Source organism: Vipera ursinii (genome assembly GCF_947247035.1).
Source record: "Vipera ursinii genome assembly, chromosome: Z".
NCBI classification, from domain to species: domain Eukaryota; kingdom Metazoa; phylum Chordata; class Lepidosauria; order Squamata; family Viperidae; genus Vipera; species Vipera ursinii.
In genome coordinates this window covers 117851060-117875268 of record NC_139517.1, presented here as the reverse complement: position 1 = coordinate 117875268, position 24209 = coordinate 117851060, and the positions used below count along the sequence as shown (strand labels likewise).

The 24209-nt window shown below is 38.4% G+C and overlaps 1 protein-coding gene across 7 annotated transcripts in view; it reads left to right on the top strand.

The window, feature by feature from the left end:
* Window positions 1–24009, top strand: part of ZMYND11 (zinc finger MYND-type containing 11) — a 114434-nt gene extending 90425 nt beyond the window's left edge. For 3 of the 7 annotated variants that reach the window (XM_083378436.1, XM_083378438.1, XM_083378441.1), the window contains 12 exons: window positions 5948–6025; window positions 7742–7834; window positions 8356–8443; window positions 9973–10028; window positions 11038–11115; window positions 12212–12330; window positions 12461–12577; window positions 15341–15548; window positions 16403–16510; window positions 17771–18043; window positions 19480–19665; window positions 21197–24009. In XM_083378436.1, the coding sequence (XP_083234562.1) occupies window positions 5948–6025; window positions 7742–7834; window positions 8356–8443; window positions 9973–10028; window positions 11038–11115; window positions 12212–12330; window positions 12461–12577; window positions 15341–15548; window positions 16403–16510; window positions 17771–18043; window positions 19480–19665; window positions 21197–21319 (1527 nt within the window). In that variant the 3' untranslated portion in view covers window positions 21320–24009. The remainder of the gene's footprint in view (window positions 1–5947; window positions 6026–7741; window positions 7835–8355; window positions 8444–9972; window positions 10029–11037; window positions 11116–12211; window positions 12331–12460; window positions 12578–15340; window positions 15549–16402; window positions 16511–17770; window positions 18044–19479; window positions 19666–21196) is intronic. The other 4 variants (XM_083378440.1, XM_083378442.1, XM_083378437.1 and 1 more) reach the window with 3 other exon arrangements.
* The last annotated feature ends 200 nt before the right edge of the window (window positions 24010–24209 follow it).

Sequence of the window (24209 nt, the reverse complement as noted above, 5' to 3'; positions counted from 1 at the left end):
TCTGCCAGGTTTTTTTTTTAAAAAAAAATCATATAAATGTCATCTGATATTCTTTGCAAAGAGAGCAACTGAAAAGCATTTGGCCCAGGGACACCATGGAACTGTGCCCACATGAACACATTCTCTTCTGTAGAGGGAGGGTTTTGTAACGCTCCTGAAACTGAAATGTACTTTGAAACCAACTAGCCTGCCCTATGAAAATGGTTTTCTTCAATTAAATGAAGAGTATTGTTTTCTAATAAGGGACGTGGTGGCTCAGTGGGTTAGGACGCTGAACTTGTCGATCGGAAGGTCGGCAGTTTGGCGGGTCGAATCCCGAGTGCCGCGTAGCAGAGTGAGCGCCTGTTACTCGTCCCAGCTTCTGCCAACCTAGCAGTTCGAAAGCACATAAAAATGCAAGTAGAAAAATAGGGACCACTACGGTGGGAAGGTAAGAGCGTTCCGTGCGCCTTTGGCGTCTAGTCATGCCGGCCACATGACCACGGAGACGTCCTCGGACAAGCGCTGGCTCTTCGGCTTTGAAACGGAGATGAGCACCTGCCCCTAGAGTCGGAAACGACTAGCACACATGTGCGGGGGAACCTTTACCTTTACCTTTATTGTTTTCTAATGCAAAAACTGAAACCATGGGGGGGAAGGGAGGGAGGGGGAAATGAGACAGCTTATTTCATTTTAAAACATGCGTGTAAGATAGGTGTACCATATTTATTATGCACTTTCTCACAAATCCTTCTCAAGTATAAGACCAGATCCATAGGTTATCAGTGGAATAACTTGATGAGTAGAAGAAAATACTTCTCTGTGTATCTCAATCATGACAACTAAGTTGCGTGAATTTCAACTCCCAGAATTTCCCCAGCCAGCTCAAGTTGAAGTCCATACATATTAAAATGGTCGCTGTTGAGAAATGCTGGGCTATGACTAGATGTCCAGGACCAGTCTTCTCTATTGCTTGCTTTTTGTTCCTTTTATTTTAAGATAATCAATAGGAAATTTGGGGTATTCTGCCTGCGTTCTTTGAAATGGCGTTGTGCTGAGGTCCCATTTTGTTTCTGGCCATTAAGATTTGCAAGAGAAATATGACAGTGATGTGGCAATGTCGATAAAACAATTGAAACTCTTTAAGTGTTTGCATTGTTATTTTTGGCGATGGAGATAAATAGTGTTGTAAGACTCCTCACATTTGAATATACCTGTAACCATACCAAAAAAAACCCACTAGAATTTGCTATTTTGGTGTGTCATATTTCAGAGGCAAAATTTGTAACAACTCTGGATTTTCAGAAATAGGTTTGGCAATATGTTTGTGCCTCTTGAATCCCAGCGTATCCATCTCTGCTTTAAAGACAGAGTACTAAAAATTGCTGTGCCACTGTTGGAAACAATAGAGCAAGTTTCCCCCCTTCTTTAGGGTGTATTAGGTCTCAAATCATTCAGTCATCTCTAATCTTATAGTCTTTCAGTTTTCTGGACTCATACTTGCAAGGACTTAATCTACAGAGAGAAGGGGATTCCTTGTAGATGTAAGTTGAATTATGGATTTTCCTCTAAGTTGTAGCCAGAGAGATGGGCACTTTTTTTTAACAGCCAGGACTAGTTGGTACTTTGTACTCATTTTCTCATAATGAACCCTCTAAAGGGAGCTATCCAAAAAGATAAAGAACTTTAATGGGCTTGTAGAAAAGGCAATCAGGCTATTCAGCATTATCGTCCATAAATAAACAAATAACTGAAGTAATCTCCATAGCAAGGGTACAGCCTGCATCAGCTTTCAGCTAAGATTCACAATTCCCAAAACAAGAAACCCTGTCGGAGGTAGCCCCTGAAATGTCACTAAATTTACTAATTGGAGGAGTACAATCATGTCCAAAATGCTGTAATTGGAAGAGGACAGCCGTATTAGGTTATGGTGGTTATATATATATATATATATATATATATATATATATATATATATATATATATATATATATATATATATATATATATATATATATATATATATATATATATATATATATATATATAATAACATTTGTTGGTTGAAAAAGATGCAACTCCACTCCTTATTTTACTAAGTCCTTCTTTTGAATAACAATCTAGGTGTATTAAATAAATTAGTAGTCGGACTGAGGATCATCTTAAAGGATTTCTCATATCAAAAAATACTGTGTTCCTTGGCAAAACGTGGGGTTAATTTCAGGGATGCTTTGCATTGAATTGGCACTGCACTGATGAAACCACACTTGGAATACTGTATCCAGTTCTGCTCACCACAATACAGAAAAGATGCTCGGGCCCTAGGAAGAATGCAGAGAAGAACAACAAAGTGATAAGACATCTAGAGGCTAACTTGTTCAATGAACACTTAAGTTAATTGGGTATGGTATGTGTGGCCTAAGGATTAGGGGTGACCGGATAGCAGTTTTTCAGTACTTGAGGGGGGAAGAGGGGATTGATCTATTCTCCAAAGCACTTGAGGGCAGGCAAGAAGTTACAGGTGGAAAATCAAACTTAGGAGAAATTTCCTAACAGAACAATTATCAGTGGAACAGCTTACTTCCTGCTCTATCAATGGAGGTTTTCAAGAAGATTTGGACAACTTTTTGTCCAGGATGATATGGGGTTTCCTGTTTGAACAGGTGGTTGGTCTAGAACAGGGGTGTCAAACTGCCAGCCTGCGGGCTGGACGTGTCACGTGGAAGCCGCGCCCACCCCATTGCCGGCAATGGCAAAACAGTCCTGATAACGTTGCATGACGTCGCAAGTTTGACATGTCTGGTCTAGTAGGTTTCCAGAGTTCCTTCCAACCCTGTTATTGTATGTTCTATGAATTCAATTAAAATATGACTAGGATAGACAGCATCTGCTATTTTTGGCTGAAAGTCAAAATCGTAATTGGAGCAATAGTGGGACTTTATAGCCTTGGCAGGACCAGAGTTACTGGATGTTGTCCTTAGGAAGATTGCTGGGACTATTAAACCAGGGACAGATTGTGTTGCTTGGTGTTTGTATTTGCACTTCCAGGATGTTTAAGGTATAATGTCAGATCATCAAAGCCCACGAGTAATCTTTATTCAAGGGCAGCCAAAGTTGAAGAATTCATTCAACATTCAACATTTTAATTATTTAAGATTTGTTCAGAAAAGGGCTGCATTTTCAGGCTTAAATATACACATACAGCATAAGTATGGTTGCAGAACAGTATCAAAATCCCTTCAGTATTTCATGAGCTTTATAAAGTGTTTTTTTTACACCCTCCCACCCTCAAGCATATTAGTAGTGCAAAAAAGGTATTTCCCTATTCATAGAATTTTAATTGCAAACTTCATCATCATTCCTCTTGCATATTTGTGGGTGGCTTTCGATTGTTATTGCTGTGGGGAGTATAAGCTGAATTTCTTACAATCCATGAACATCATCCCATAATATTAAAAAGAAAAGCAGGCAGAATCATTAGGAAGAATTCCAGTAGGGTATCAAACAAGGAGGATAAATGCTAGTGAATTTTTTTTCCTAACTATGCTTGACCTTTTCTTGATAAAAGGCAAAGTTTAAAATCAAACGAAATTAATTCCTTACAATTGCTTGCATCCCATATTTTTGTAAACCTGTTTATCAAAGTGCCACTGACATTTTCAATTTTAAAAAATTCATTTAAATTTCTGCCATATTACGGTACTTTTAACTTTTAATGATAAGTTTTATCATTGGTAAAGCTGGAGCTCACACTTCTAGTGGTTCCCACATTTGGAAGTTTGCAGCCTCAGAAAAATATGGTAATAATGATATTGTACTTCCAAATGAAAATATTTAAATGTAATAGCTAAAACATTTGCTTACTAGGAAAACAAAATAATTTTATGAAGTTCCAAATGTATATTATACAGTCCAGTGCAGATTGAAATTGAAATAATCTTGCAATATTGCTTGTTTTTATTTATCTACTGAATGAATAAGTGTTATTTTTCCAGGAAAATAATAGTAACATTAATAATAGCAATGATACTTATTCTTTTTTTTTCCTGTGGTGAATTATTGGTACCTTCCTGCAGAAGGAAAGTATACAATTTTTTTTTTTTTGCACTGGGACAATATTTTTCCTCTGGATGGAGCAGATTTCATTAGAAACAAAGGAAATACAATTGTGCATAACGAACCTTCTTGCCCCTAGCTTTAACTTCATCTACATACAACTATTAAAAATGTAAGGTTCAAATTTAGGAAATTAGCTGCGTTCTGAAAAATTTGAAATGTATATTGAACAATTTCCTGCTTACTATTATGGATTAACTAATTCAACCACTGTAATATATTATTTCCAGTCTCATCCTACTTTGGATCAATACCTTCTTCCATTGTTACGCTGGCTTTAAGAAGACTAGTTGCTAATTTTCCAGGCAATTTTCATGCAGAGAAGCCCACTTTAATAGTAATTAGAAAAGCTAGACTAAAAATGTACAGGATAGTTTTTAGGTTTCTGGACCCTCTTCTGGTGTGATACTTTTTATTCCTTTAGTTTGATCTTGTGGAATGTTGGTTTCTGTGTCCTAAGTTCAAGGATAATCACAAAGCTTTAAGCTTTTGAAGAGAAGCTGAGCCATTTAGATTTCAGAATCTGGATTAGGTTGTGCAAAAGTATTGTGACTTGCTGACTGTTACTAAATAAGTCATTTTAACTGGTCTGGCACAGAAAGAAAAGCTGTGCATGCAGCTTTATCCATTCTCTCCATGGCTGTGTAATCTTCAAGCCATTCTTAATTGGGTTTTTCTCAGCCAGGCAAGGGATTTTCCCTCCCTGTTTGCTGTGGGGCACTAAGGTTATATGGCAACTAGCCAGCCAAGCCAGCTTTAGCCACCTCTTTTTATTCATACAAACATATACCCGTGTGCATAAGTACACTTTTTAGATTTGATTTTTTTTTAATATTAGGATATTGGTGAACCAGTATCATGTAGACCCTTAAACACTTCTGTTCTCCAGTAAAACAACAACAAAAACTGCTATACAGAATTGTTTCTTTTTTTCGCCACATGTCTAAATTATGAGCCTGATGTTCCTTCTTTGAAAACCATAATCGATTGGCTATTTGGTGGTAAGATGACTTTGCTTGTACCAGTCCACTCCCAATTTACTGTGGGATATAATATAATGATCAAATTGGACTTGGATTCAAATCCCCACTTAGCCATAGAAACTCATTGGGTATCCACGACATCACTCAGCCCAACCTGTCTAAAATGTCTGTGTGTAAAACACACACACACACACACACACACACACACACACACACTTTTGAGCTCCTGGAGAAATAAGGAATGTAAAATTTGCTGTTCTTTAACGAGATCCATTCCTTTTCACTAAATGATCACATCCCACTTAATGGCTGTTTTCCTGCTGACTCCTTTAGCAGATTACCACCCTCACCCTACCGCCCTCCCTGGACGCAGATATACAATATTGTTCCAAATAATTCCCAACCAGATGCCATACTTGTTGTCCAGATCAATGTTGAAGGGCAAAAGAATGTTGGAATGTTCAATTTGAGCTACTTTGGCTATGGGGTGTACAAGTGCAAATTAGAAAAAACAGTGTTTATTTCTCAATTACAGATTAACATACCCATCCCATGCACCTTTGCACAGGTGGGAATCCTGTAGATATGTCAATTCATTGAACTTTCCACCTGGTAACTTCTGGGCTTTGTTGATGCTTGAGGAAGAGCCAAGTCATCTCCACCAACATCACTCCAGCCAGAATATTCTCTGAGCAGCAGTTTCATGTCATTGTGCTTTGATTGTTCATCCTTCACTGGCTGCAAGAATAACCTTCTCGCTTGGGCTTATGTGTTGTGTTTTAACAACGTTGCACTGTAAAATGTGTCATGTTTCCCAGAAGTCAGAGTTCTAAAATAAATCTTTTGATTCCTTCCCCCTCCTCTCTCAGAGCATTAAGAAGAAGAACACCAGTAAGCAGGAGATGAGCACATATTTGCGCTTCATTGTCTCCCGGATGAAGGAACGGGTGAGTGTTGTACTACACAGTGGTGTGTAGGATTCTAAGCAGATGGTTTTTTGTGTGTGTTTTCTTTTGTAACTTCAAATACTTACAGGTAGTCTTCAATTTACAATTGATTGCTTGAGACCATTTGAAGTTATAACAGATCTATCTTCAGGCTGCTTATAATCTGGAGTAGAAGTTCTTATAGTCAGGTTCTCTCCGTAGTCAGATGGCTGAACTTTGGTCGCTGAACTTTATGGCATTTGCAGTGTCCTATGGTCACACAACTGCGTTTTACAACCGTTTTACTGAAAACTGGCTTTCTGGTTTTTAGCAAAACCACATCATAGTGAACAACGGGTTTGCTTAATGACTTCCATAGCTGCTTTATGACTGCCATATTCACATAAAGATTCCTGCAAAAGTTGTAAATTGGAGTAGGTCATGTTACATCTGGTTTACAACCATTACAACTTATAACCATAATGGGAAGGCTCCATTATGGTAGTTTGTTGAGAACTGCATGTGGTTGACTCTGGAAATGCAATAGGAATTATTTTCTATCTTCCTATTTCCCGTTTTAAGTATCTTTGTTTCTCCTCCTGTCCCCGTTGTTCACTCGAATAGATGAATTCACCCAGGTAAAAGGGAGCGGGGGAAAATGTAACATAAAAATTATATTTTGGAAGCCTTAACTGTGAATATGAGCTGAAACCTTCCAGTTTCACTCCTGTTTAGAATAAACTCTGAATAGATGCTTATAATTCTGTTCAGCAGATGTTCACATTTGAGACAAGCTTGAACAACTTTCAGCTAATCAGAATAGAATTTTCTTGCTAATAGTTGGGCACAGATTAGATGCCAGGCCTGTCAAATGGTCACAATTTAAGTAGTCTTGTGCAAGGGATTTGCACATAAGCCTGCATTTTCGTGTCTTTTCTGTTTCAGCATCTCCCATCCTTTTAATCCTGCTAATTGTTTAGAGACATATTTGTTGGCAATTTTTTTTAGAATTGAAGTCAAACAGAAAACCCGTTTCACGTGTTTGATTATAAATCAATGTTTCCATAGGGCTTTTATTGTGCCTTCTCCATCACTTTTCCTTGGAACTTTTTATAGTGTCCAGGGTTTATCTTCCATTTAATTTTTTATTATTTCAGTTTTTGTCCAGACACAAAATTTGTGATGATGGAATAAATAGAGTATCTGCATAACTTCATGATTTTGAAATTTAGTAGTTTAAAGGAACATTTGAAAAGGACAACCAGACTCTTAATTCTTGCCAATATAGTTCAATCTCAATTTGCCAAATTCTGTTTTGATGCATTATTAATCTTCGATAGAATGTTTTATCCACTGTGACTATCCCTATGCATTACTTAAAAAGTCAGTATTTTCAGCCATCAGAACTCTTGCTTGGAAATATTGGGGAGAAAAAAAATAACCTTTCAAGAGTTGGATGCTGATTCAATACCTCAACTTACACAATGATTGATTGAAAAATTAAAACACATTTTTGATAGTTTTTCTAACATTAGTGCACAAAAAAAACATTTAGGGTTTTTGTTTCTTGATTACACCTTTCTAATGTTAAGAAAACTAAGTAGCCTACATGTTAGCCTTTTTGGAGTAGAACTTTTTAAAAACTAATTTGTAAACTGGCGTGTAATTCAAATTCTTACAAACTATTTTAAAGGCTATTTTAAAGGTTTCTAAACTAGTATTTTCTGGCAATTTTAGGCTATTGATCTAAACAAAAAAGGCAAAGACAACAAACATCCAATGTATCGTCGACTAGTACACACAGCTGTTGATGTTCCAACCATACAAGAGGTATGTTCCTATATCGGTCTGAGCTACAGCAGAAGAATATTGGCAGTTTTCAGACTTAATCTCATTTTTGGAGGCCCATTATCCATACCTGGAAACCCCATTCCATTTAGTTCTATCTAGAACAGGGGTCTTCAAACTTGGCCCTTTTATGACTTGTGGACTTCAACTGTCAGAATTCCTCAGTCAGCATGCCTGGCGGAAGAATTCTGGGATTTGAAGTCCACAAGTCATAAAAGGGCAAAGTTTGAAGACCCCTTATCTAGAAGCAGTTTGTATGAGTTACTTAGGTGAAGATCTAACTTAAAAGGACTACTGGGTCTTCTTTATGTAGAAAAATGTTTAGGATGAAAGATGAGACCAGAAGCAAACTAAACCTACTCATTGCACAATTTCACAACTCTTAAGTTCCCATAAATTATTTTGTAGAAAGTGTAATATAAACATACTTTTATAAGTGTGCTTATTCTGATTACCAGACAACGCTAATGAATGTTCTTATAATTCTGTTTCAATTTATATAGAAAGTAAATGAAGGAAAATACAGAAGTTATGAGGAATTCAAAGCAGATGCTCAACTGCTTCTACACAACACCGTGATTTTTTATGGAGGTAGGTAGGCACTGGTTGGACTTAAAAATAAGATCTTCAAGCAAATGGCACCTTGAGGGTAGAGTTTATTATAGAGAATAAAAAGCGAGTGAGAATGTTGCATTATGTTCAGTTGTATTTGTCCCTCAAAGGTGAATTAGACAAAGTCATGAAAATTAAGCCAACATGATGGATCTGTATTACCTCCATTATTAGAAAGCAGATACTTGAATGGAGAATGTCAAAGAGCTTCACAAAAGGAATCTCAAGGAAATTGTTATGAACAATTTATGAAATACACATAGTTCTTGCTTACCAACTGCATTGTTAATGACCTTTCAAAGTTATGATGGCATACCATAACCAATCATTGCATTTATGACCATTGCAGTGCCCTGTGGGTATGTGATCATCATTTGTGTGTTTTACAGCTGGCATGCAGCAATCAGAGTTAATAGAAAAGGCAAAACTAAAATTGTAAGTTGCAGTCATGTGATGTTTCACTTAATAAACAAAGGGGAAGTGAGATCATAAATTCATTGTGGTCACATGTTTCATTTAGTAATTTGCATCTCTTACCAATGTAGTTGCTGTTCCAGTTGTGGTTGCTAAGCAAGGACTATAATAAGCCCTACCTTGATTTTTAGGGGTGGACCTAATATAAGCCCTACTCCAAAACTAAGCCCTAGTTTGGGGGTGAGGCACAACCCTAAAAATCAAGCTAGGGCAGGGGTGGGGGGTGAAGCTGCCCCACACGCCCACCTGTCGTGCCACAACTTGACTTCTGCAGCTGCTCCCGCTGCTCACACACTTTGGGCAGTTTCCGCTGCTTGCGCAGCACTTTGGGCTGCTTCTGCTTGTGTAGCGCTTCGAGCTGCTTCTGTTGCTTGGGCACTTCGGGCCGCTTCTGTTGCTCATGGCAGGAGCCCATGTGGTACTGCAGGCCGTTTCTGCTGTGGAAACGGCCCAAAGAGCCATGCAGCATCCTGCCACAAACAGCAGAAACAGTGCAAAGCAGCATGTGGCGTCCTGCCAGGAGGAGCGGCAATGGCACAGTGCACCACATGGTGTCCAGTGGCAGTAAGCGGCCACAGAAGTCAAGCAGCAGCACGACAGGTGTCGGGGTGTGGGAGGCCTGGCTGTGGTGATCCTAAGGTAAGACGTTATCTGAAATTAAGACCTAGTACCTTTTTTGGAGGCAAAAAAATATAAGACCGGGTCTTAATTTCAGGGAAACACGATAGGTCTTTTATTTAAGCCAGCACATATTTTCTTATGTTATTCTTTTTTGTTAACTTGATTCAGAAGTTAATTTTCTTTAAGCCATGAAATACCCAAGCGGATCTATAAAAGATTTGCTAAAAAGAAGAAGGCTTGGCATGTACAATCTTTTGTTATCTACCTCATTGGAGGTTTAAATCAGGCTGAAGGGACTGAAGGCACTCTGGTTTTACAAGCTGATGGGGCCCGTTCCTCCAGAATTCAATTGCCAATTGTTTTTCATCATATCATTTACAAAGACTTAGGTGTTTGTGGGTATGTTCTTACAGTGGACAGTGAACAAGCTGATATAGCCAGGATGCTTTACAAAGATACCTGCCATGAGGTAAGTAATATTTAAGTAATATTCATTTTAGCGAACTTCTGAACAATTGTCTTAACAGTTTGCACATACAAGTGGTTTCATTTGCTTTGAAAATTGTTATGGAAATCAGAAAAAACTTTAAAAACATACACTGCATTTTGATAGCTTAAAATTAGGTGTGCTTCAGAAACTAATTGCCCATGTAATTATAAATCCTTATTGTGGTTTTTTAAAATAATTTTTATAAACCTAAATGTTTTTTGAAAGCTAAACAACATTTTTATCTCATTTGTGAACAGTAACACATCAATAAAAGCAAGTAAAAAAATTAGGAAGATTTTATATGATTGCTATATTGGTACCTCCTTTAGAACAGGTTTTCTTTCAAAAACAAATTCACATTTTAATTTCAGTGAAAAGCTAAAACACCTGAACAATGATAGTGGATTATACTTCAGAGATTTTAAAAGATAAAAGGTGCCAGAATAATTGGAATGCACCAATGTATTTATGTGTGTCTGTATGCTTTGTCTGTATTGAGTAGCTTTGTTTCATCCTTAGAATAAATAAAGGTTCTCAACAACTTTTTGTTCAGTTTGTGCTACTAATATGTTTCTGAAATGATTAGAGACCAGTTAAAAATCTCTGTGCATCTAACCTTCAAAGAACAGTGGATAACGCTACATATGAGCGTATCCTAAGTTATGGATATGTACTCAAGTTTCCTTTTATAAACTGGTATTAGTTTGGCAGAATGAAAAGACCAATGGTTACTACTTTGGTTAGTCAAAGTTTAATGATTTGCTTAAAATTTGACTAATTATTTTTTATATGTAATGTATGAAAAGGTCTATTTTTTACTTAATTTTTCTTCACTTTTCCCTTTTTGTGTTTTTTTTTTTGTATGAAACATAACTTCCACGGAAAGAAAAAAAAAACTTAAATGATTTTAGATCTGCAAAATAACAGTTTTCAGCATTTCAGAACATATTATTGAGGGTGACAGTGTTTTACTTCTCTCTTTCCTCAGCTGGATGAACTTCAGCTTTGCAAGAACTGTTTCTATCTATCAAATGCGCGTCCTGACAATTGGTTCTGCTATCCTTGTGTAAGCTTACCTTTTCTCACAACTGAGAGTAAATGTGGAATCTGCTGCCCCAAGAAATGGTTATGAGAATTATCCCAGCTGTCTTAAAGAATGGGATTTATTGAGAATATGAATATAGCCATTAGACAAAATTGTAAATGTTAGTTCTGCAGCCACCGCTAGGTGGAGTCATCTTCATGCCAGTAGGAAAGACAAGATCAATTGTCCCAGTCACAGATCATATTTTTACATTTCCTTGACCACAGTGGTCAGTTCGCTTCTCTCTGGCATTGAGGAAAGGACTGGTGCTATAATAAAGCCTTATCAGTATTTTCCTGGCTTAAGGCTCACAGAGTACAAGCATTTCTTGGAGAAATTGGATGAACACTGCATTCTCAAAATAGCAATCTATAACACGTTAGTGTGCCTGTACAGCTGATTCGGTATACATCAGATGTCTCCCGTGCATGAAACAACAGAATGCCAATTTTTGCTGATAAGAAGAAACATTTATTCACTTGAAGACTTGAGTTTCTTTGTCTAAGCCAGGGGTAGGCAACCATGGCTCTTTTATGACTCGTGGACTTCAACTCCCAGAATTTCTGAGCCAGCATGGCTGGCTCAGGAATTCTGGGAGTTGAAGTCCACAGAGCCAAGGTTGCCTACCTCTGGTCTAAGCTAACAATGCTTAGAAGCTACCAGCACAGTGATAAATTGTTATATCATGTGAGAATGGTCTGTTAAACTATGCTGACAATGATGTTATGATGATCACTGTTGTCAAGACTTAGTTAAAACTCTATCATGGGTAATTTTTATTGTGGAGTCCTTGGTGCTGTCTCAGTTTAGTTGTTTTCTTATAAACCTTTTATTACCCAGCTAAGCAAACCACTTTTATATATGAAGTCCAACACTGATGATGTTAGCTAGTTGGGTAATGAAGCTCGGCAAGAAAATCACCAAGCTCAGAGAAAGACAAGGACCTCACAGTTCAAACCTGAACTCCAAATGTTCTTTTCAGTTGGTAACTTTTATTTTCATTACGTGACACTGTTATACCTAACACCTGCTAAGTCAGAAATACTTCTGTACTATGCCATGTTTCTTTAATTTTTAGATACCAAATCATGAACTGGTATGGGCCAAAATGAAAGGCTTTGGATTCTGGCCTGCGAAGGTCATGCAGAAAGAAGACAATCAAGTTGATGTTCGCTTTTTTGGCCATCACCACCAAAGGTATTTTCATTATTGCAGTGTCTCTTGTATGCTGAGACAACCAGCACACCCCTGGGTGTGGTAAAGAGTGGATTCAGCCCAGACTGATGCAGGTTCAAATTCACTTGAACTTTGACCCATTCTTTCTCAGGCCAATCAACCACACTGGATTGCCTTTGCAAGATGAAATTGGAGGTGGACATGTTGTGGAGCTGCAACTGGAGGAAAAAGATCTAACAAATAAGCAACAGGGCGCTTCTCTTTCTAGGTGTGGCGAAATGTGGTCTGGATTACTAGGAGGGAGAGGCTGCATTCCAGGGGACTCGAAGACAGCAAAAATTAAGCAGTTTGGTTGAGAGAAAGAGAGTTAAGACAGCTCCTCCCTATAGATTTTCAGATTATATCTATGGGGATGCAAAAGGTTGCTTTAGTTTGCAAGATTTCTGTCTATGAGTGAAGGACAATAAAGGACACTGCTTGAAGGTCACTCTACAGTAAGGGGAAAAAATTATTTGATCCCCTGCTGATTTTGTCTCACTGACAAAGAAATGATCAGTCTATAATTTTAACGGTAGGTTTAAGTTAACAGTGAGAGACAAAATAACAACAAAAAAATCCAGAAAACACATTTCAAAAAAGTTATAAATTGATCTGCATTTCAATGAGTAAAATAAGCATTTAACCCCTTGTTGGCAATCACAGAGGTCAGACGTTTTTTGTAGTTGGCCACCAGGTTTGGACATATCTCAGGAGGGATTTTGTCCCACTCCTCTTTGCAGATCCTCTCCAAGTCAAGGTTTGGAGGCTGACATTTGGCAGCTCGAACCTTCAGCTGTCTCCACAAATATTCTATGGGATTAAGGTCTGGAGACTGGCTAGGCCTGGGGTAGGCAACCTTGGCTCTTTTATGACTCGTGAACTTCAACTCCCAGAATTCCTGAGCCAGCCATGAGCCAAGGTTGCCTACCCCTGGGCTAGGCCCTTCCAGGACCTTAATGTGCTTCTTTTTGAGCCATTCCTTTGTTGCCTTGGCTGTGTGTTTTGGGTCATTTCCATGCTGGAATACCCATCTACAACTCATTTTCAGTGTCCTGGCTGAGGGAAGGAGATTCTTAACCAAGATGATACATGGCCCCATCCATTGACCCTTTGATGCGGTGACATTGTCCTGTCTGCTTAGCAGAAAAACACCTCCAAAGCATAATATTTCCACTTCCATATTTGACGGTGGGGATGGTGTTCTTGGGGTCATAGGCAGCATTCCTTCTCCAAACACAGCAAGTTGAACTGATGCCAAAGAGCTCAATTTTGGTCTCACCTGACCACAACACTCACCCAGTTTTTCTCTGAATCATTCAGATGCTCACTGACAAACTTCAGACAGGCCTGTATATGTGCTTTCTTGAGCAGGGGGATCTTGCGGGTGCTTCAGGATTTCAGTCCCTCACAGTGTAGTATGTTACCAATTGTTTTCTTGATGACTATGGTCATAGCTGCCTTGAGATCATTGACAAGATCTTCCCGTGTAGTTCTGGGCAGGTTCCTCACTGTTCTCATGATCATTGAAACTCCACGAGGTGAGATCTTGCATGGAGCCCCAGACCGAGGGAGATTGACAGTTATGTTGTGTTTCTTCCATTTGCGAATAATCACACCAACTGTTGTCACCTTCTCACCAAGCTGCTTGGTGATGGTCTTGTGGCCATTCCAGCCTTGTGTAGGTCTACAATCTTGTCCCTGACATCCTTGGACAGCTCTTTGGTCTTGGCCATGGTGGAGAGTTTGGAATCTGATTGATTGATTGCTTCTGTGGACATTAAAATGCAAATCAGTTTATAACTTTTTTGAAATGTGTTTTTTTGGATTTTTTGTTGTTATTCTATCTCTCATGTTAAACCTACCATTAAAATTATAGACTGATCATTTCTTTGTCAGTGGGCAAATGTACAAAATCAGCAGGGATCACATAATTTTCCCCCTCACTGTATGTGTCTTTCTTGTTTTTTTCGGGGCCCTCTACTAAGGTTCAGTAAAGTTCTAGTCTTGTCTTAGCCAGAGAAGCCAACTGTGTGACTTGGGCCCAGTCACTTTCGGGCATCCTAGTCGAGCTCACCTTACAAAGTGATTTGGATAGGAGAAAAAGGAGTAGCGATCATTACATCTTGAGCTGAACAAAGTAAAGTGAGATATATAAATCCATTAAACGGGATGTTCTGTCTTCCTGACCTAAGTGATATTAGACAATCTGAATCCTAAACAGAACCTGCCAAAGAACTTGCTTCTTAAAATTGCCACAGGAATGCAGGTAGTTGTCAGCTGACAGTTGTTTATTTAATGACTGTTCAAGGTTACAACGGCACTGAAACAAGTGATTTATAACCAGTTCTCACACTTATGACCGTTGTAGCATCCCCACAGTCATAGGTTCAAACTGCAGCTGCTTTGCAACTGGCATTTATTTTCAATGGTTGCAGTGTCCTGGGATGGCGATTTGCAACCTTTTCTAGGGAGCTTTTGACAAGCAGAGTCAATGAGGAAAACCAGATTCGCTTAATAACCACATGATTTAAATAACAACAACATGGTCAAAAAGTTGAGTTGTGCCCCATTTGCAAAGTTGTTAAGAATTACCTGTAGTCTTTACTGTAATTGAGATTATTTTTTTTCCCATACCATCAACTGATGTCATTGTGGAGCACGTAGATATTAATGAGGTTAAACATATTGAGAAGCTGGAAATGCACACAGAAATAATTGTTGCAGTTTGGACTAGAAGGAAATGAAAATTGAAATAGAATGAAAGTTAACATTGGGAATGTGTGAAGAGTATGGCAGGGCGGGGGAGACTTAGTTATATCTATGACCTCGCCATCAAAACCCAATGGAGAAGACTCTTTTCATCATTTAGGTAAGATACGCACTCTTGGAGTTGAATGGATGTTTGTAACAGAAAAGGATGATTTGAAAACTGAATTGGCAGCTACTTTTCAAAGGATGTGCTTAAGTGTATCTTTTCATTTTCATTGTGGAGGGCCTGGATTCCTTCTGAAAATATTCAGGATATCACCGTTAATATACACCGGCTACATGTAAAACGTAGCATGGGCTGGAAAAAAGCATGCGATGAGTTAGAGCTACATCAGCGTTTCCTTCGGGATGGCAGATTTTGGAAATCAAAAAATGAGGATAAAGGAGAGGAAGAAGCAGAATCAAGCATTTCTTCTACCAGCAATGAGCAAGTGAGTAGATGGATTGAATTATCCCAATTGACTTAGCCCAGTTGCAGTTAACCATTGAAGCTCGGCTATTTCTTTAATCTTCTTTTTTCTTATCACAGATCTGAATCGCCATATTTCAGTCATATGGGAAAACTGTACACCAGATTCTGGGTCTAAGATAATCTGTATTTACACTGTTTTTAATCATTGTATTTGATCAACAGATTTGCAATAAAAGCAATTCCTTCCTCTTTAAAGAAATTCTAGAATTGGCACCATTGTTTGTACATGAAGTTTATATATAATTTTAAATCTCTTATTGAAACAACTTTTCCCTTTCACTGTTTGCTTATTTTTAAATGCACAGTTTATAGAGTGATTCACATTGGATTCAAATCCCAGGACAGTTGTGGAGTTTAGATTTTGTTTGCGTTCTTGTTGTTTTAGGTGGATGAAACTAATACCTACTTAGTTGGGTTTTGTTTCTCTGCCTGCTTTGTTCCAGCTTCATTTACAGAAACAGGTTAGAACGTGCCTCTGTTCTGTTTTCTCAGATAAAAAAATTCCAAGCCCTCTTGGTAATGGACTTTTTCATGTACTCTGAAAACTTATGGGCACAGCAATTAAGAGGGTGGAGACACCTTGGTATCTAGCTGCCCTGGGTTTGTATATTAATTTGGGAGGCTGGGATTTTACCAAATTCTGCAGTTCAACTCATGGCCAAAAATAATCGATAATGATAAACATTTACTTTATTAGTTGCATTTTTTTTAAATTTTAAGTCAACATTTCTGTAACAAAAACGATTGGCTACTTATTGACAATTCTAAATTGAGTATTTTCTTTTTAATTTATTGCTTCATCCATTTTTCCAGCTAAAGGTTACTCAGGAGCCAAGAGCAAAGAAAGGAAGACGCAATCAAAGTGTGGAACCTAAAAAGGAAGTAAGGAACAGCATGGCAATTAAATACATGCACTTGTGGGTGAGGGAGAAAACATTATTCAAGCATATTTTCCTTCTGACTGTTTACAAATTCATTTTCTTCATGTTTTATAACTCAGAAAAGTGATGATCATTTATTGAGAGAGCATGTTTGAAAATCTGCTTAAATTTTCATCATTTGGAAGTATTGTTTTAATTCACCTTGTATACTAGCCATGTTCTCCAAATTGGAGTATTCATTTGGAACTGATTCCAACCTATCCGTCCTTAATAGAGATAGAATGTGAGTATCTTTGGAGATGCCTAAATTCCTATTCTGTAAGGTTATAATAGTAGTTTAGAGGTGCAATGGCTCAGTGGCTTAATGACCCTGCAGATGGTCTCAGCTGGGCGGTTTGAGCCCTAGCATTGTAAGGCAGAGTAAGCTCCTGTCACTTGCCTCAGCTTCTGTCCATCTGACGGTTTGAAAGCATGTTCTGTGCAAGTAGATTGATAGGTATGCTTCAGTGGGGGGATGAGCTGCCTGGCACTCTTTGCAGGCAGTTATTCCTGACAGCTCCGAACCTCCCGGTTGCCTGTTTGCAAGGCAGTTCTGGGAAGGAAGGAGGCCTTGAGTGATGCTGCAGGAAGAGCCATTTGTCTTTCTCTCTGGTGTGAAGCCAGCTCGCCCTCCCAGGGCAGACCTTGGGAAGCGCACAAGCGTGTCCTATAACAGACTTGGTACCTTGGCAAGTCTGCAAGAGCATTGTGGTCTCCTGGCTACTGTAACAGTGCCATACACGAATAGTAATAATAGTTAATGGAGATATGCAAAACTTAGTAATTTGGAAACCAAAATATTACTAAGTAATGATATTCTATAGTGTATATGTGGACTCCTTGGCGCTCTCTAACCTGGGCTCTTCCTTGCAGACATTTCATTACCCAACTAGGTAACATCATTAGTGCTGCATTGGTGATGTTACCTAGTTGGATAATGAAACACCTGCAAGAAAACAACCAAGTTCAGAGAGCATCAAGAATCCCCCAGTTGCAAATATTTTTTTTTCTATCAATACTGTGATGCATGTGATTTTTCCCTCCTATTGTATGAAATCATGGTGGAGTCATTGGCCTGATAATGCTTTAATTGTACAATGTGGCATTACATTTTTGTCTTTAAAGTACTTAGTTTTTACTTAAGTAATATTTAGAATTATGTTGATTCAATATAAATTTTCCAGTCTTTATCTTTATCTGATCTAAATGATTGTAGTCCTTTTCATTGGCCATTGTAGTGACACCTTCTTTGTTATGTTAGGAGCCAGAGCCTGAAACAGAAGCAGTCAGTTCAAGTCAGGAAATTCCCACAATGCCTCAACCCATTGAAAAAATTTCAGTCTCAACCCAGACCAAGAAATTAAGTGCCTCTTCCCCTAAAATGCTGCATCGAAGCACCCAGACCAACAATGATGGTGTGTGTCAAAACATGTGCCACGAGAAATACACCAAAATCTTCAGTGACTTCAAGGATAGAATCAAGGCTGATCACAAGAGGGAAACTGAGAGAGTTGTGCGAGAAGCTATTGAGAAGGTAACTGACTATCGGTTTGATGACAGCTTGAGAATATTCTAATTCTAATTATTCATTATTGCTGAAATTTATTTCTGTACATGCCTGTTTTCATTCATTCAGGACTGGAAGATGGCCCCTTTTCCGTACAAAGATGATAATCCCCTGGCTGATCACTCTGCAATTAATTTTTTAAAAAATTGATCATTTTAAGTGAGAAGTCCATTACTGCTACAGGGGTGATGTCTTCATGACGACATTGGGAGAATGACACAAATTTCATTCTTCTTGCATTGTTGAGTTGGGAATGCAGAATGATCCAAGTGGATGTGATCTGTGCAAAGACATCTTGATGTCCCCATCACTTGGTCACCATTGGGGATTCTACTGGGTGCCTAGGGCTCATGTATGGCCTCCCAAATAGGAATTAGTACAGGATACTGCACTGAAGATCTGAGCTGAATTTTCACTTAATTCATACCATTCTGTGGTCTGTGTTCTGCTTAAGGTCTCTAAACCAGCATTTGAAGTCATGATTGGTTGTTGGCTGGCTGATTCCCACAATGAATTAACTAATGAGGTTTAATCTTGGAAAGGAACCTGTTGCTTAATTTTGGCAACTATAATTTGTTAACGGGATTGGTGATGAAACGTAGTGAGTGGATTCAAACATCCTATTTGAATGCAAATCAAACTGGCTTCATTTGTGTATTTGCCAAACTTGAACAGTGTAACTTTGGGCAGGCTGCAAAAATGCTGGAAGTCCAGCAGTTTTTTGCTGTAGTGGACTAAACACTCCTGAAGTATAGGCCAGGGTAACTTTACCTCAGTGTCACCAGGGACTCCTTCTTTTCCAGTTGGAGCCCTTATAGTTATTTGAAGGTGAGTGCTAGTACTACTCTTTCCATTTAGATGGATCAAGGCCCCTTGGGAATCAAGGGACTGTTTCTGTTAAGAGCAACTGAGTACACATACAGATAGTCCTTGACATACGACCACAATTGAGCCCAAAATTTCCACTGCTTATTAAGACAGTTAAATGAGTTTTGCCCCATTTTATGACCTTTCTTGCCACAGTTGTTAAGCGAATCACTGCGGTTGTTGAATTAGTAACACGTTTGTTAAGTGCATCTGACTTCCCCATTGACTCTGCCTGTCGGAAGGTCGCAAAAGCTGATCACATGATCCCAGGACACTGCAACCGTCATAAACGTGAATCAGTTGCCAAGCGTCTGAACTTTGATCACATGACCATTGGGATGCTGCAGCGGTCGTAAGTGTGCAAAACGGACATAAGTCGCCTTTTTTTTTCAGTGTAATTGTAACTTTGAAGGGCCACTAAACAGATGACTGTAAGTCGGGACTTCCTGTAATGCTGCATTAAGATGTTTTTGGAGGAAGAAAGAGTTGGGAGCACCATTCTTGGCCATTCACTCACTTGCTTTTTAAAATTCCAGCTGCGCACAGAAATGGAGGAGGAAAAAAGGCAGGCTGTAAACAAAGCAATTGCAAATATGCAGACTGAGTGTGAACGAAAGACAAAGCAGGTGAAGGAGAAGTGCAAGGAGGAATTTTTAGAAGAAGTCAAGAAGCTGGCCAGCCAGCACAAACAGCTGATCTCTCAGACCAAGAAGAAACAATGGGTAAGCAGCGCTATGGGTGGATTGGTTCCTTGGGCCATGTCTTCTGTGTTCTCATTTGTACTGGGGATGCTCGCATAGTAAGAACATTTTGGGATGAAGGGCCAACTTCCACCGGTCCTTTGGAGAGATGAAAGGAGTTTACTTCCTTCCATAGCTCTGCTGTCTCTATGATCTTAGCTTTCCATTTGTTGATTTCTCTGATTAATTTACCTATGGCAGGTATAGGTAAGCATGCCTTCCTTCCATGAGCACCAGGAGGCACCCATTGCAAGTCTCCTGTACTTTCGTACAACAGCAATCCTGTGAAGTGCATTGGGCAGAAGGTCCTCCAGAGAACTTCCAGGCTGACTGGGAATTTGGAGCCCGATTTGCTCAAGCACTCAGCACATTAGCTTTGTCATTTGCCTCTCCTTCATCCTAGCGAATTTTGTGGTGGCTCTCAATTGCACTGAGCTTTCAATGGCAAGTTCACAGTTGCCACTCTTAGTTTTGTGGACTTCTTGTGCACAAGCATTTTATAATTCTCTGCGGCCTCTTTTCACTTGGCATCTGGTTTACTTCAGTGAAAGGGCAGCACTCTGCACTGGAGATGTTTGATGAGGTAAGAAGACCTCACCGCTGTGCTATCTGTCTCCTTGGTTTTAGGTTTATAGAACTCTTCTTAACTTTAATTGTTCTTACAGTTAACTTTTTGCCATTTGTAAGCTGCCCACAGTTGCCTTATTGGTGAAATGGGCAGCATATAAATTTAATAAATAAAATAGTTCCTCAATGTTATCAGTTACAAGCCCATACTGGGCATTTTGGGGTTCAAATAAAAGAAGCCCACATATCTGGACATTGCCAAGTTAGGACATGTTGCCCTCAACCACTATGTTGATGCTGGCACATGAACAATCTTTGGTTTTAGGTCTCTAAATTGGGATTTGCAATCATGATCGATTGTTGGCTGACTGATTCCCATCATGAATTAAATGGGGTTTAATGCAGGAGTGTGTTGTGTAAAGGGCGGCCTAGTGGTGAAGACGCCTCCCACTCGGAAAGTTGAGAGTTGAATTCTAAGTAGCGGCTGTTTCTCCTACGACTCAGAGAAAAAAATATCTGCTGTGAACTGCATGTAGCCATCAGGAAAGATATCTGGCCGAAATGCTCAGCTTTATCGAGTCACTCCAACTACTCTGAATTAAGGGACTACAGGGTTGGGAAAATGGAGTTTTGTGTTATGTAAATCTAGTGCCACCAAATGGGATGTGGTTATTTTGGATTTACAACAGCTTGCAAGAAAGCATCCCTACAAAGCATTAAGGAGGGTTTAGGACAGGGGTCTTCAAATGTGGCCCTTTTATAACTTGTGGACTTCAATTCTCAGAATTCCTCAGCCAGGCACGCAGGCTGAGGAATTCTGGGAATTGAAGTCCACAAGTCATAAAAGGGCCACGTTTGAAGACCCCTGGTTTAGGAGAATTTATCATGGAGAAAGAGGAGAAAGAGAAGTTCTGCTTTCATGATTATTTTTATTCTCTCCCCTCAGTGTTACAACTGTGAAGAGGAGGCCATGTATCACTGCTGTTGGAACACTTCCTATTGCTCCATCAAGTGTCAGCAGGAGCACTGGCACGCTGAGCACAAACGTACCTGTCGTCGGAAAAGATGAAAGCTTCCTCACCTCACCTGTTGCCCTGATTCAGTGCTTTCCTCTAACACAGCAGGTGCTGGGGATCTTCTCTAGTTTTTCATGTTGGTTTCCAAGGGGTCAGAATTAATGTGAATTCACTCCCCATTGTGATTGATTGATTCTTCTTATTATTATTATTGCACCAGCCTTGAAAACACTTTTTCGTAAAAAAAAAAATTTTTTTTTGCACAGTTAAATTTCAGTCTTGTGTTTTGACACTCTGCTTCGAATTGTCATCACCTTGTGGCCCTCTTTCCCTTTTCTTTTTTGCTGGGAAGGTATTTTGGATCTCAGTTGGAGCACATTACTTTTTGATAAATTTTAACTGAGGGGAATTTGTTGCATTTTCAGCAAATTATTTAAAAAAAAGGATTCAACAAAATAAAGAAAGGTGATAGGAACATTTTCAGGAGACCTGAATGTAATAATAAAAGAGTTATATAATAGATGTTAATCATTCGAGCTGGTTTTCTTCAGCTTAATTTACTGCTTGAAGGCATTATCTGTTGGCTTGGGTATACAATTGAATTTTGGGATCAGGGTTGACAGAGCAGGTGCTAGTCCTGCCACTTTTTAATATTCTTTTACCAATTGTGTTTGTTCCATTGTTATTTTTCTTCATTATTTAGCTTTTATAATGAAAATATTAGTTTTGATTTTATTGTTTCAAAATCACCAGAGACTGGGTAGGCTGAGCCAGATCTTAGGAGGGAAAAAATAATATTTAAAGTTTAAATTTTTGCACATTTCATCCTTCTAATACAAATACTTGTAAAAAAACAAAGCCAAAAACTGAAAAAAAACAAGAACAGCTCGATTTTACATTTCAGCATATATGGAATTCTAAGAGGCATAAGAACAAAAAGGCTTAAGATTTGTCCTGTCCTTTTTGCCTCCTTCCAGCCTTTTCTCCCCCCATTTATACCTTCCGAAACACTAGTTGATGATTAATCTGATTTATGCACTCAAATTGAAAATTTAAGTCCAAGGGATGGGGAAGCACTTAAGTTTCACAAAAGCAGTTATGTCTGTAATATTTGGTTATTGCCATTTTATGCTAGAATGAAGAATAATGCATGTTAATTTTCCTGTATTAAAGATGCTGTGATTTGTAAAAAAGTTTGTCTTTTGCGGAATGTCTGGATAAAGAAGTGCTACCAATAGGAATGGATCAATAGTTGAAAAGTGATTTTTCTCCCTCTCTTCCCTCCCTTTTGTTTATTTTATGTATAGGTATATATATAAATTTATATATATATATAAATTGCATCCATGTTCAGAGACATTTTTTTTATACAAGGTGTAAACTTTATTTAACCAGCTTATCTTCTAATGCTTCTTGCCATTGTGGGGTTCTTTTCAAGATGGTCTTAAAATTCAACCAGCTCCCCTTGAATATTCTTTTTCCAATCTCAGACAAAGTAATTTGTAAATATTTATGTAGACCTTGGATATTTATTGACAGTGGTAATACAGTGAATCATACAAATAGGAGAACTGGGAGAAAAGGATTTTAGAAAGAAATTTCTCTGAAATTTGGTAGGATCAGTCAGAAGATTAAACTCCTATTAAGCTTTCTGTGATCTGTTGCTATAGTCTAGAATAGTGTTTCTCAACTCCGCAACTTTAAGATGGGTAGACTTCCGCTGGTTTGGGAACTGTGGGAATTGAACTCTACATCTTAATGATGTTGAAGTTGAGAAGCGTTATCAATCTTTAAACAAATAATGGCAATTGAAGTAGCGTTTCAGTTACCATGAGGAACTTTGAAAGCTCAGGCCACAGAACCTGAGTTTAAATGAACTAGAGTTAGTAAGATGAGGGCAATACCCTCAGGCATCTATCTGTATTTGCCAAGTTGCATGGCAACTCTTGGAATGCCAAGTTGTCCCATTTACCCTGGTAGACAAGAGAACCTTCACCATTCCTTGGATCCATTTTCTAAAATGGATGGGTCTGCTCTGAAAAAGAATCACTCCACACAAATGGAGCCTCAAATAGAGGTTAGCTCGTGCAAATACTAGCTTTATCTAGTGACTTAAATTTTTTAACAACTAAATAATTACGTTATGACTATATATAGGAGGCCTTCACTCTAGAGCAAGTGCAACAAAGAAACACCCTTCGATTATTTTATTATTGTCCCTTTTCATCCTACTTAAAATTTAAAAAAAAAAACACCTTCGGTCCAACCCTATAAAAGCAAGTTTTTGTGAAAACTATTTTTTGGGGGGTGTAAAAATCATTCCGGATATGTAATATTTAACTGAATAGCTGCATGAAAGTAAAATTTGTGTTTTTTTGGCTTTTTTTCTTTTTGTCTCTGTTGACACGGTTGCACATTTTCAAGTTATTACAGTGTGAAAATTATGGTTTTTTTAAAAAAAACAACAACAACAAAAGAACAAGAAAAAAATTGTGGCCTGGTTTTGTATAAGTTTTAGGGGAAAATATTGTTTAGGAATCCTGATTTCAAATATCTTTTTTTTCTTGCAAATCATAAACCTATATTAAAGTGTTGAGCTTAGCCACTATGCACATTGTAATTTACTCATTGTGGCTGTCCAGTTCTATGACGCATTCTGGCATTTTGTAAGCTGCTCTGACTAGCAATATATAGAGTCATTAAATGTGTTAACATTGGTTAATAAATGTATTTGAAAAGGCAACAGCGCCTTCTAGTTTTTTGTATATGTTACTTTTGACCTTTCCTAGGCTAACAGAGATAACACACATTGTCATCAAAAGATTTTTGTGGTATTGTTGGTTACTTTACTCTGGAAAAGGATGGTATGTGATAAATGTGAAATGCAAATTACCATGGGTTAGCCTGGCTGGTGCAACATGGTGTCAGTTGATTGCCATCAGC